Source organism: Piliocolobus tephrosceles, chromosome 8, assembly GCF_002776525.5.
Source record: "Piliocolobus tephrosceles isolate RC106 chromosome 8, ASM277652v3, whole genome shotgun sequence".
Taxonomy (NCBI): domain Eukaryota; kingdom Metazoa; phylum Chordata; class Mammalia; order Primates; family Cercopithecidae; genus Piliocolobus; species Piliocolobus tephrosceles.
In genome coordinates this window covers 43560265-43572655 of record NC_045441.1, presented here as the reverse complement: position 1 = coordinate 43572655, position 12391 = coordinate 43560265, and the positions used below count along the sequence as shown (strand labels likewise).

General features: G+C 45.1%; 1 protein-coding gene across 4 annotated transcripts in view; it reads right to left on the bottom strand.

Annotated features, from left to right (window-relative positions):
- The window catches only part of EGFR (epidermal growth factor receptor), a 192024-nt gene that overhangs the window by 7347 nt on the left and 172286 nt on the right, over positions 1-12391 (bottom strand). For all 4 annotated transcript variants that reach the window (XM_023232039.3, XM_023232040.1, XM_023232042.2 and 1 more), the window contains 7 exons: positions 11045-11200; positions 10074-10149; positions 4063-4209; positions 2534-2631; positions 1598-1765; positions 1184-1231; positions 336-444 (listed from right to left, as the gene is read on the bottom strand). In XM_023232039.3, the coding sequence (XP_023087807.1) occupies positions 336-444; positions 1184-1231; positions 1598-1765; positions 2534-2631; positions 4063-4209; positions 10074-10149; positions 11045-11200 (802 nt within the window). The remainder of the gene's footprint in view (positions 1-335; positions 445-1183; positions 1232-1597; positions 1766-2533; positions 2632-4062; positions 4210-10073; positions 10150-11044; positions 11201-12391) is intronic.

Here is a 12391-nt window from a genome sequence, read left to right as displayed (position 1 = left end):
ACACACACATACACATACACAGATGTACACACATCATGCACACACTCACACACACGTATGTCTGTGGTTTGTTTCATAAGCTGGAAATTTTGCAGATTCATTCTTAAAACAGAGGTACAGCAAACAACCCAGACACAACAAAGAGCTTGTGCAGGCTCCATCATGTGTTTATCTGCTCCTTACGCCCTTCACTGTGTCTGCAAATCTGCCACTGTTTCCCCCTCTGGAGATGCTGGAGGGAGCACCTGGCTTGGACACTGGGTAGTGGAGACTGGCTGCTGCTGAGTGGGTCGAGGAGGCTGAGGAGCAGGAATGTTTCCAGACAAGCCACTCACCAGGCACTGGGAGGAAGGTGTCATCTATGCTGTCCTCAGTCAAGGCGCCTGTGGGGTCTGAGCTGTATCGCTGTAAGAAGCTGTCCTCCTTGATGGGACAGCTTTGCAGCTGCAGGAGGAAATGAGGGAAGGTTACTCCAGTCAGGGCTGCTCCAACTTCAGTGTGTGCAAAAATCACCTGAAATCTCCTTGAGATGCAGGTTCTCATTCGTAGGTCGGGCAGACCTGAGAGTCTGCACCCTAGTGGGTGCCTGTGCTGCTGGGCCGCATGCAGGCTGCAGGGCAGGCAGCAGGGCTGTGCTAGGTGCTGTCCAGCAGAACTTTCTGCAGTGAGGGAGGCATGCTATGAGCGGTGCTCTTCAATACGGTCGCCACTAGCCATGTGTGGCTACTGGATACTTCACATGTGTGAGAAACTGAATTTATATTTCATTTCATTTTAACTTACTAACATTTAAGTTGAAGTAGCCACATGTGGCTAGTGGTTTCTGCATGGCACAGTGCTGTCTAGACCAGAGCCTCACACTTCAACAGGCATCAGCATCACCTGGAAGGTGGCTCAAATAAAGACTACTGGGCGCCACCCCCAGAGGTCCTGATTTGGTCAATCTGGGGCGGTGGCCTGAAAAATGGCATTTCTACCAAGCTGCCAGGTGATGCTGCTACTGGTCCAGGAGCCACGCTTTGAATGGCACTGTGAGGCGTGACAGCCATGCAGGGAAAAACTCACACAGGAAGAAAACTCAAGATTATCTGGGTTAAGATTATTTAGGTTAAGGCATTTTCCACGTATAATAGAGTCGTAGTGCAGAGCTGTAAATGCTGGCTTATAAGGTGTTCATACATACCCCATTTCTATCAATGCAAGCCACAGTGGAATTGTTGCTGGTTGCACTCTGAAAAAGAAACAGAGAAGTTGCCCATGGAATGCTTGTACCGCATCTCATCCACTTTTCCTGAATGCAGGTGGTGTGCCTCATGGAGGGTATATCATGAAGGTGTTTAATTTTTGTCTTAATCATTAGTTTTAGAGCAACTATGTTTAGTTTTGATTTAATTCTGTTCCCTAGTGGACCTAAAAGGCTTACAATCAAGTTGTTGCAATGCAACAAAGTAATACACTTATTTAATTTATTTTGATTTTACCATTTGGTTAAAATTGACTTCATCTCCATGTGAGTTTCACTAGATGGTTGTTATTTTCCCTAAAATTCATTTTGTTCAATTTGAGAGACAGCTTGAGAGAGACAGAGGTTTCATACCAGAGAGCTCAGGAGGGGAGTCCGTGATGTGGAGGGGCTGCTGAAGAAGCCCTGCTGTGGGATGAGGTACTCGTCGGCATCTACCACGTCGTCCATGTCTTCTTCATCCATCAGGGCACGGTAGAAGTTGGAGTCTGTAGGGCTTGGCAAATGCATTCTTTCATCCCCCTGGTGCAGAGATTTTGAGGCTATTAGAATGGCCCATAGAGATGCTATTCCACTTCTTGGCTATAGGAGCAAGGCTCTATTGCCAGCAGGTTCCTGTGTGTTTGCCAATTTTGTTATAATGAAATCCCCCTTAGTTCTCTGAATTATAGCTGCCTCCCCTCATGGCATGTGGGTGCCTTAAAATAAAACATGAACCATCCTTTGATGCTTGAAAGCCCCTACATGAGATGCAAATAGCTTCTGAGGAAACAGGGAAGAAGTTGCAGCATTCATCGAGTGTGCACCTTGCTGTGAGGTACTAAGGAGTGTATTTTGCAACATATCATATTAAATCTTTGAGACCAATCCTGTGAGCTTGGTTTTGGTATTCCCATGTTATGGAAGGAGATAGGTGGATCGGCTGCCTGGGTAATGGGACGAAGTGGAGAGTCAGGGGTGTGAAGCCAGGTCTGCCTGACACCAAGGCCAATAGACCATGCTTCTCTGTTAGACCCAGCTGAAGGTTTGGCTAGCTGGACAGTGAGGATGAGCGTGGGAGGAGAGTTCAGACGGGGACGGGGAGATGGAGTTGGGTGGGCCCCACTCACGGACCCTGCTTAGTTCATGATGTGGCCTGTGCCTTAACTGAGGCTTGCTCTAATGAGCTGGAGGGTTTAATAATGCAATCTGGGACACAGGGAGGCCAGGTTGGCATGTGACAGAGCACAGTGACATGAGATGCTTATTAGAGGGACTCTTCCCAATGGAAGGACAGATTGCGATTTGTACCTGAATAACAAGGTAGCGCTGGGGGTCTCGGGCCATTTTGGAGAATTCAATGATCAACTCACGGAACTTTGGGCGACTATCTGCGTCTATCATCCAGCCTGGGGAAGGAATGAGAAAAAATAGTGCAATTATAAGACTGGAAGGAATGATAAAGATGGCATTGCTTAAAGAAGGCATTGGTGATGCAACACTTCCAGTCAAATAAGTGATGAAAGAACCAAGTCTTTGTGGTAGACTTTTCTGTCTTGGCCAACTAGTACTGGTTACTGTTTAAAGACCATGCCAGCACTGTACATTTGAATCAGAATAACAATAATGCCCTCTAGTTTTTCTACGCCCACTCTTCCTGGGGTCAGCATCCTGTGTTGTCGCCTGAGGGGATAGAGCAGTGTGGGTCTGTGCAATTGCTCTCTGTGAACTATCCTGACTGCAGGGTGCTCTGCACCAAGGTCCTCACTCGAACGTCCACTCTCAGCATTCCTTCAGGCAGGAAATCAGATGCAACGTAGAAAAACAGGCTTTAAAGAATTTGGGGTTGGGACCGGGCCCCTGCCCCTGGCGTCTCCAGTACAGCACATACCCAGTGGGCATACATGCAAGTGAGAGGGCTGGCTGCGCTGGCAACTTCCATAGAAGGACACACTGTTAACTGTGCTGCTGCATGTGACTACCCAACAATCTAAATCCAGATTAAACAAGTTGGAGGTACGGCTACTGCCTGGAAATCCTCATGCCTCTTGAGGGATCACATTTATTTTCCGTCCACAGGATGTCAAGCTATTTTAGGCCAGACTGCTATGTAACCTTAGACGAATCACGTGGCTTCTCTGGATTACAGCTTCCTCAGCTCAAACCAAGGAAGTTAAAAAAGATTAACTCTGTGGTCTAGAGTTCAGAAAGGCATTAATATTTACATTAACTTGGCTCTGTCATATTCCCTATACAACTTTCTTTTGCAAATGCTCATCCCATGTATGTAATGCTACCTCCAGAGCCCACTGCACTTGTGAATCTGGTAGAATAATAGCATCAATCAAATTACACACTCTTATGTGCAGAGACTTCACATAAATCCACTGGTTTAAAAGGTTTAAGTCAAAGCAGAAATGTTGACTCTATTAGCCTTAAGTTGTTACTCATTGTAATGCATTTAAAAACATTCAGTCTCTCTGGTAACAGGCTTCAAAATACAAGGCAACTCGGTATTTCATTGAGTAACTCAACGAATAGAGTATTTCGGTGTAATGGCTTGTGGATGACTTGTTTTATTTATTTGCTTGCAAACATAGGCAAATGTCAGGTCACACTGCCCAATGAGTCAAGAAGTATCTTTAGAAGAATGCTTGAAGGGGTATTTACAGATGTTTCTGGATTTGTGTGCCTGCCTTAAGTAATGTGATGACGTTTCTCCATGGATGCAAAGGCCCCATGCAGAAATGTCATCACATTACTTAAGGCAGGCTGCTGTTTGGCTAAGAGCAGCCACCAAGGCTCAGCTAGGCAGTGTGGACAGCCCACTGGTCACTCACACTTGACCATGATCATGTAGACATCGATGGTACATATGGGTGGCTGGGGGAGGCGTTCTCCTTTCTCCAGGATGGAGGAGATCTCGCTGGCAGGGATTCCGTCATATGGCTTGGATCCAAAGGTCATCAGCTCCCAAACGGTCACCCCTGAGAGGATGAAGCAAGAAGAGAAGGCAGTGGGATCATGAATGAATGATCACAATCCCTTGCTTTAGTCATCATTACTGGTTCCTGTTTCTTGATGTTTAGAAACCTACATTTCTGTAGTTTGGGCAATTTGCTTCAGTGCTGGAAGCCTCAGTTCACCTCTCTATAAAGTGGGATAAGAACAATATCTGTTTCACAGGATGGCTGTGAGGACCCAACAAGATAATACAACTGAAATCTGTTGTATTAGCGCAATGCCCAGCAAGTAGTAAGTGACTGATAAGTGGTAAACTTTGGTAATTAACAATAAAGACAACAGTAACTCTACTAGCATAAATATTATGCTCCAGACAGGATACATACTCAGTCACCTGCTCTGAGGGACCTGTATCTGCAGAAGGAGGAAGATGCAGATTCTCAACAGGGCTGTAAACTGCACATTTTTAGATCATAAACAATTGGAAATGAAAAAGCTTATGTTCCTTTTGATAAAAATAAAAACCTCAAGAAGAAACTGAATCCCTGAACAGACCAATAATGAGCTCCAAAATTGAATCAGTAATAGCCTACCAACCAAAACAAAGCCCAAGACTAGATGGATTCACAGCCAAATTCTACAAGATGTACAAAAAAAGCGGATATCATTCCTACTGACACTATTCCAAAAATTTGAGGAGGAAGGACTCCTCCTTAACTCATTCTATGAGGCCAACATCATCCTGATACCAAAACTTGGCAGAGATACCACACAAAAAAAGAGAACTTCAGGCCAACATCTCTGATGAACATAGACATAAAAATCCTCAACAAAATACTGACAAATTGAATCCAGCAGCACATCAAAAGCTTAAGCCACCACAATCAAGTCAGTTTCATCCCTGGGATGCAAGGTTGGTTCAACATACGCAAATCAATAAATGTGATTCACCACATAAACAGAGCTGAGGACAAAAGCCACATGATCATCTCAATAGCTGCAGAAAAGGCTCTCAATAAAATTCAACATGTTAAAAACTCTCAATAAACTAGGTATTTAAGGAACAAACCTCAACATAATAGCCATCTATGACAAACCCACAGCCAACATCATATTGAATGGGCAAAAGCTGAAAGCATTCCCCTTGAAAACTGACACAAGACAAGGATTCCCTTTCTCAACACTCCTATTCAACGTATTATTGGAAGTCCTGGCCAGATAAATCAGGTGAGAGAAAGAAATAATGGACATCCAAATAGGAAGAGAGGAAAACAACTATCCCTGATTGCAGATGACATGATCCTATATCTAGAAAACCCCATAGTCTTGACCCAAAAACCCTTAAGCTGATAAACAACTTCAATGAAGACTCAGTTGTACGAAATCAATGTACAAAAATCATTAGCATTCCAATATGCCAACAACAGTCAAACCAAGAGCCAAATCAGGAATGTAATTCAATTCACAATTGCCACAAAAAGAATAAAATACCTAGGAATACAGTCAACCAGAGAGATGAAAGATCTCTACAATAAGAACTACAAAACACTGCTTAAAGAAATCAGAGATGACACAAACAAATGGAAAACATTCCATGTTCATGGATAGAAAGAATCAATATCATTAAAATGACTATATTGCCCAAAGTAATTTATAGATTAAATGTTACTCCTATCAAACTACCAATGAGATTCTTCACAGAACTAGAAAATACAATTTAAAAATTCACATGGAACCAAAAAAGAGCCTGAATTGCCAAGGCAATCCTAAGCAAAAAGAGCAAAGCTGGAGGCATGATGCTACCTGACTTTAAACTACAGGGATACAGTAACCAAAACAGCATGGTACTAGTACAGAAACAGACATACAGACCAATGAAACAGAATAGAGAGCCCAGAAATAAGGCTGCACACCTACAACCATGTGATCATTGACAAAGTTGACAGAAAAAAAAAAAAAAAAAAGCAATGGGGAAAGGACTCCCTACTCAATAAATGACAACTAGCTAGCCATAAAGAAGATTGAAACTGGACTCCTTCCTTACACCATATACAAAAATCAACTCAACAGGATTAAAGACTTAAATGTAAAACCCCAAACTATAAAAACCCTGGAAGACAACCTAGGTTATACCATTCTGGATATAGAAATGGGCTAAGATTTCATGATGAAGACACATCAAGCAATTGCAACAAAAGCACAAATTGACAAATGGGATTTAACTAAACTGAAGATCTTCTGCACAGCAAAAGAAACTATTGTCAGAGTGAACAGACAACCAACAGAATGGGAGACCATTTTTGCAAACTATAAATCTGAGAAGGGTCTAATAACCAGCATCTATAAGGAACTTAAGCAGATTTATAAGAAAAAATGAAACAATCCCATTAAAAAGTGGGCAAAGGAAATGAGCAGACACTTTTCAGAAGAAGACATACATGCAGCCAACAAGTATATGAAAAAGAGCTTAACATTACAGAGCATTAAAAAAATAAAAATCAAAACCACAATGAGATACCATCTCATACCAGTCAGATGGCTATTATTGAAAAGTAAAAAAAAAAAAAGAAAACCCGACAGATGCTGGTGAGGTTGTGGAGAAAAAAGGAATGCTTTTACACTGTTGGTGGGAATGTAAATTAGTTCAATTATTGTGGAAAAGAGAGTGGCAGTTTCGCAAATAGCTGAAAACAGAACTGCCATTTGACCCAGCAATTCCATTACTCAAAGGAATATAAATCATTCTACCATAAAGACATATGCATGTGTATTTTCACAGCAGCACTATTCGCAATAGCAAAGACATGGAATCAACCTAAATGCCCGTCAATGACAGACTGGATAAAGAAAATGTGGCACATATATACCATGGAACACTATGCAGCCACAAAACAGAACGAGATCATGTTCTTTGCAAGAACATGGATGGAGCTAGAGGCCATCATCCTTAGCAAACTAACGCAGGAACAGAAAATCAAATACCGCATGTTCTCACTTATAAGTGGGAGCTAAATGATGAGAACACATGGACTTGTAGAGGGGAACAACACACACTGGGGTCTATAGGAAGGTGGAGGATGGGAGGAGGGAGAGGATCAGGAAAAATAACTAATGGGTACTAGGCTTAATCCTTGGGTGACGAAGTAATCTGTATAAGAAACCCCCATGACATAGATTTACCTATGTAACAAACCTGCACATGTACCCCTGAACCTAAAATGAATCTAAAATGTTAAAAAAATGACAGGTACTAAAATCTAAAAAAACACGAAACCACATAAAGATATAACAAGCACAGAATAAAAACCGTCATATTTTTCCTTCAAAATCAAACAACTATGACAGTTAAAAACAAGTGAAAGCAGTGATAATTTTAGAACCAGTGTTTTTTCAGACAACCCTGAGTTCTCATGGCCCTCCCATCTCTGGGTAACAGAGGCCATTCCCAAATGGAGCCACCTGAATTAATATACAGAATGCAAGCTTAACAATGGAAGGAAAGCAACGGTTTTGGGGCAAGAAAGTAGATTCTTGTGTCATTCCCCTGCCCCCAACACATAGTCTATATGGATTTGTAAAAGAAAGACTGTCTCATTTCCAGATCTATGCAGTCAGTTTACTATTTAACTAGGTTTTTAAACATGATAATGCATTCTAGTGGGAAGACAGGTTATTAGATTTCGGAACAAATGGCGAGAGGGAGTAGAGTCAGTGTAGCCAGTGTTCGGTGGAGAATGGACTGGAAGGTGTTGTGAATTCTCTCTTTAGCTTGTTGGTACAACACACTAGGCCCCTAATTTATTAAATTGAATAATTTGCCTTGACTAGAGACTAGAGAGTAGAGAAAACAGGATATGATTTTTAGACTAAAAATTCAGGCTCATGGTCTGGTAGTTCCAGTGGGCTGCCCAGGCCAGTGATTATAATCTGCTGTGGCAGCCTCAATGATGTTGAAAACACACAGTGTTTTCAGTGGGAACCTACTTCCTGAGAATGGGTGTGACCACATCAAGGCACTAAGCCACTGAATTCGAGAGGGCTTCCACTTGTACATGGAGTGTAGGCAGTGCGCTGGCACACACAGGCTGTGCCTGGAGCGTGAGGGGAGGGGGACCTCGTGGATGGGACAGTTGCCAGGGCCAGATGGCCCAGCATCCCATCAGTCATGGCCAGGTGCTCAGGTTTTATCTGAACATACCTGGAGGACCAAAGAAAGATGTTGAGCAGAGAATGAAAAGTCTGATAAAGTTAAAAATTATGCACTATGGGAGGCCAAGGCAGGCAGATCATGAGGTCAGGAGTTCAAAACCAGCCTGGCCTCTCCACTAAAGATACAAAAAATTAGCTAGGCGTGGTGGCCTGTGCCTGGAATACCAGCTACTCAGGAGGCTGAGGCAGGAGAATTGCTTGAACCCAGGAGGCAGAGGTTGCAGTGAGCTGAGACTGCGCTACTGCACTCCAGCCTGGGCGACAGGGCAAGACGCTGTCTCAAAAAAAAAAAAAAAAAAAAAGTTAAAAAATATATTTGGCCACTGTCTGGAGCATAGATGAGGGGGAGCAAGTGGGAAGAGGGGAGACCAGCAGGAGACCAGGCTGTGCCTGGGGCAGGAGGGGCCAGCTGCATGGGGACAAAAGAAATGGCTTGGGGCAGGACCCCGGGGTTCCCTCGTGGAGAGGAAATACATTCTGAAAATGGCTGAAAATAACAATGCATCAGCAGACCTTTATTTCCTTATCTGCTCCATTAATCGAGGCAGCTCAGTTCACAGGTGCACATCAAATTTCACTTATTCATGGACACAAATCTCTGCCTTTGTATCATAAATTTTACATTTTAACAGAAGAGATAAAGACTCAGGAACTTTAAAAATGTGCACGTATTTGGAAAATCAGAAAGTTAATAATGCTATAGGAAAAATACTAAATAAAAAAGGACGATATCCTGAATAATTTTGCTTTTGTGGTACTGACTATATTATTCTCGGAAATTCCCTTCAATAGTGTTCTGCTCAAATACACATTTCTAGAGAGGTGAGGCGACTCCTCCCCTTGCTCCTGTCGCTGTAGATGGCTGGGGTAACTGATTTTCCTCAGTAAAGGGGTAGGTTCATGGGTTCCAGCCTTTCAGTAAGTTGCTGGGTGAAATTCAAGGACCATATGCGGTAACGCAGTGGAACGTGCCTGGCACAGCGGTCAGAGACAATGTGTCAGCAACACTTTCTTAACATGGGAGGCCCTTGTAGGCTCAGGACAGGGCAGGGACCTAGGGCCAGGTGAGGAGAGGGGCCCTCGTGAGGATGGGTACAGGCCTGTGCTGGGCAACACTGGGATTCAGAAGAGGAAACAGAGAATCCTCCGGGGCCAGACCAGATGGTCCTCCCAAGAGCGAGAAGCAAGGGCCATCTCCCTTTCTTCTTTTATCCCTGCAGACATCCTCAGTGTGTGTCAAGCTGTTCTCTCTGACACATAAGGGCCAGGGTAGTTCATCATAATCCTCATTTCTCTACTGGAACTTTTCCCCACCAAGCTGCTTCTGTCACCTCCCTCTGGTTCACTTCAAATTCATGGCAACGTTAATGGTTTGGTTAAAGTTAAAGTTTGGTTGGACTTTGCAGGGAGAGGCATTTCCTAAGCTCTTTCCCTCCCATACCCCCCTCCCTGACAGACCAGCTCATCGCTATCTCCAGTGACTTTCGGACAGCAGCTGGACTCGATTTCCTCTGTCGTGTTTTCTCAGTACAATAGATAGACAGCAACGATTACATTATCATTAGTCATTATCTCGAAAGAAAATACTTGGATGTCAGAGGATGTAATGTAAATTAACTAACAATAAAAGCCAGCTTGGCCTCAGTACAAATTCATTAGCATCAGGATTATGACTCACCGTAGCTCCAGACATCACTCTGGTGGGTATAAATTCGGTGTAAAATTGATTCCAATGCCATCCACTTGATAGGCACCTTGGGATGGTGAGAGATAAAGCAGTGAGACAACTATTAGTTTCCCTCTGTTGGAAAAAGTTAACTCACTCTGGACCTAATTACAAGTGACACACACAGAGGAGCCAGGTCACCCCATGACCCGTCCCCCAGGCCTGGCGCCTCCTCCCGGCAAGAGGGGATTTCAGTCTGACGGAGTTCAGGGCTGCTCTGGTAGGTTTCTGAGCACCCTCTGGGTTCTAGGCTGCTCTGGTGAGCTGGGGGCCCTGGTTGGGCCCAGTGGCCTCACTCATCCAGGTCTGTGTGTGTTTTCAGGGCCCAGCATCACAGGGTTGGTGGCTGCTAGGAGCCAAGCAGGCCAGAGTGAAACCTCAGAAGGGCATGGCTGTGGGAGGGCATTCGAGGGCATGACAGGGGACACGCATCCCTAAGTGCTGTGAGGGTCCCTAAGAGAAACTCGAGCCAGAAAAGGGACAGAAGGACTCCATCACTGCCTGTCCCAGCCACGAGCCACAGACAGTGCTGGGAGCTCGGGCCCGCATGGGGGCCTTTCTTGTTCCTTAGGTGTCCTCAACAGCAGTGGGCCACCAAGGCAGCTGTGACCTTTCCCAATTGTGCTATTGAAGGGGACTTATACATCCTGCAGGGAGAGGCTGAAATCTAACCTTTGCTAATGATCACCTGGGGATAACATCCTCATTCACTGTCCCAGCAAGTCCCGTTCCCAAAGCAGCTCTGGCTCACACTGCCAGGAGACCCCGGCTGGACCCAGCTGCCAGTGGCAGCTGCTGCGAGCTCACCCAGAAAGTCTGGAGAGCGTCCTCCCCTGCATGAGTTAGATAATACAGCTGGTGGGTAGGTAGCCTGGTCCCTGGTGTCAGGAAAATGCTGGCTGACCTACGAGCCACCTCCTTACTTTGCCTCCTTCTGCATGGTATTCTTTCTCTTCTGCACCCAGCAGTTTGGCCAGCCCAAAATCTGTGATCTTGACATGCTGTGGCGTTTTCACCAGTACGTTCCTGGCTGCCAGGTCGCGGTGCACCAAGCGCCGGTCCTCCAAGTAGTTCATGCCCTGAAACACAAAAAACCCTGTGGTGAGGGGCAGATCATCATGGGAAGAAGCTCTGCATCAGAATTCAGGGTCATCGGAATTCAGGGTCATGTCCATGCCAGGCTCCGAGCCTCTCCAGCTCGAGGACTTATGGCTGGTGAGCGTTAGTGACTACTGATCCAAAGAATGGAAAGGCAGATGAAAGAAGATGTAACCCGCTGCTGACTTCTGTCCATCCAGTTCCTGAAGTTTTAAGCGCAAAGGTGCTCGTATATGAGGACAAAGAACAGCAGGAGCTCTGCTGCCCTGCTGAGACCTGGGCTTGAACTTGCTGGACTTGCCAGGCTGACCTTCATGCATGTGGTTTATCTGCAAAGCGAGGGTGGGGGTGGCGGGGACCATGCCCTCCTCACCAAGCTGGTGCAAAGGAATGTCTGTCATGGTTTTTAAGCCACACTCTCATTGTGCTTTCTTGGACTCTCTGACATGGTTCACTGCCTATGAAGATTTTTGTACTGTTTTACTTTTCACCAGTTTATTATTATTATTACTGAAACCACATGGATATTGAATATGCTTTTAGAAGACCCCACTCCCCTCACCTTCCTGGCTGCCTCCACAATCCCGCTGCAATTAGAATCTCTGCTCTGAGAGTAAGAAAGAAAGAATATGTGAGAAGCAGCCAGCACAGCGCCCAACAGAGTGAATTCCTAGAAATGCTACCCTGACCCTGGCTAACCCTGACCCATGGCCTGTGGTATCCTTGTCACATGCACCTTCCTCCCTGCTGGCTGCTGGGGTCACTGCTGACCTCTGTTCCTCCTTGCTCGATGGATGCCTACCGTGCTGAGCCCAACTGCCCCAGGCTTTGGCATGAGTGTGGCAGCCTGCATCTCTCTGCAAGGGCCAGGCTGGCAGGTGGGAGAGGCTGGGAGGGGTCAAGTTCTGCAGACCTCTTTGTTTCTACCACTCTCTCTTCTCTGTCCACCAAGAAGGTGGGCCACCTTTCTAGTTCCCTTTATGGCTGATGTTCATGTACTTTCTAGTACAGAGTGGGCACCACAGAAATGCTCGCTGTGGTGCAGCAAATAGAAACAAACAGGCATCCCCAGCCTGCTCCACTCTGCCATTTCTGTATGGAGGGATCCCACTGTAGTGTAACTGCAGGGAAGAGCTATAGATGTGGATGGATTCCCAAGTTTTCCGGCAAGT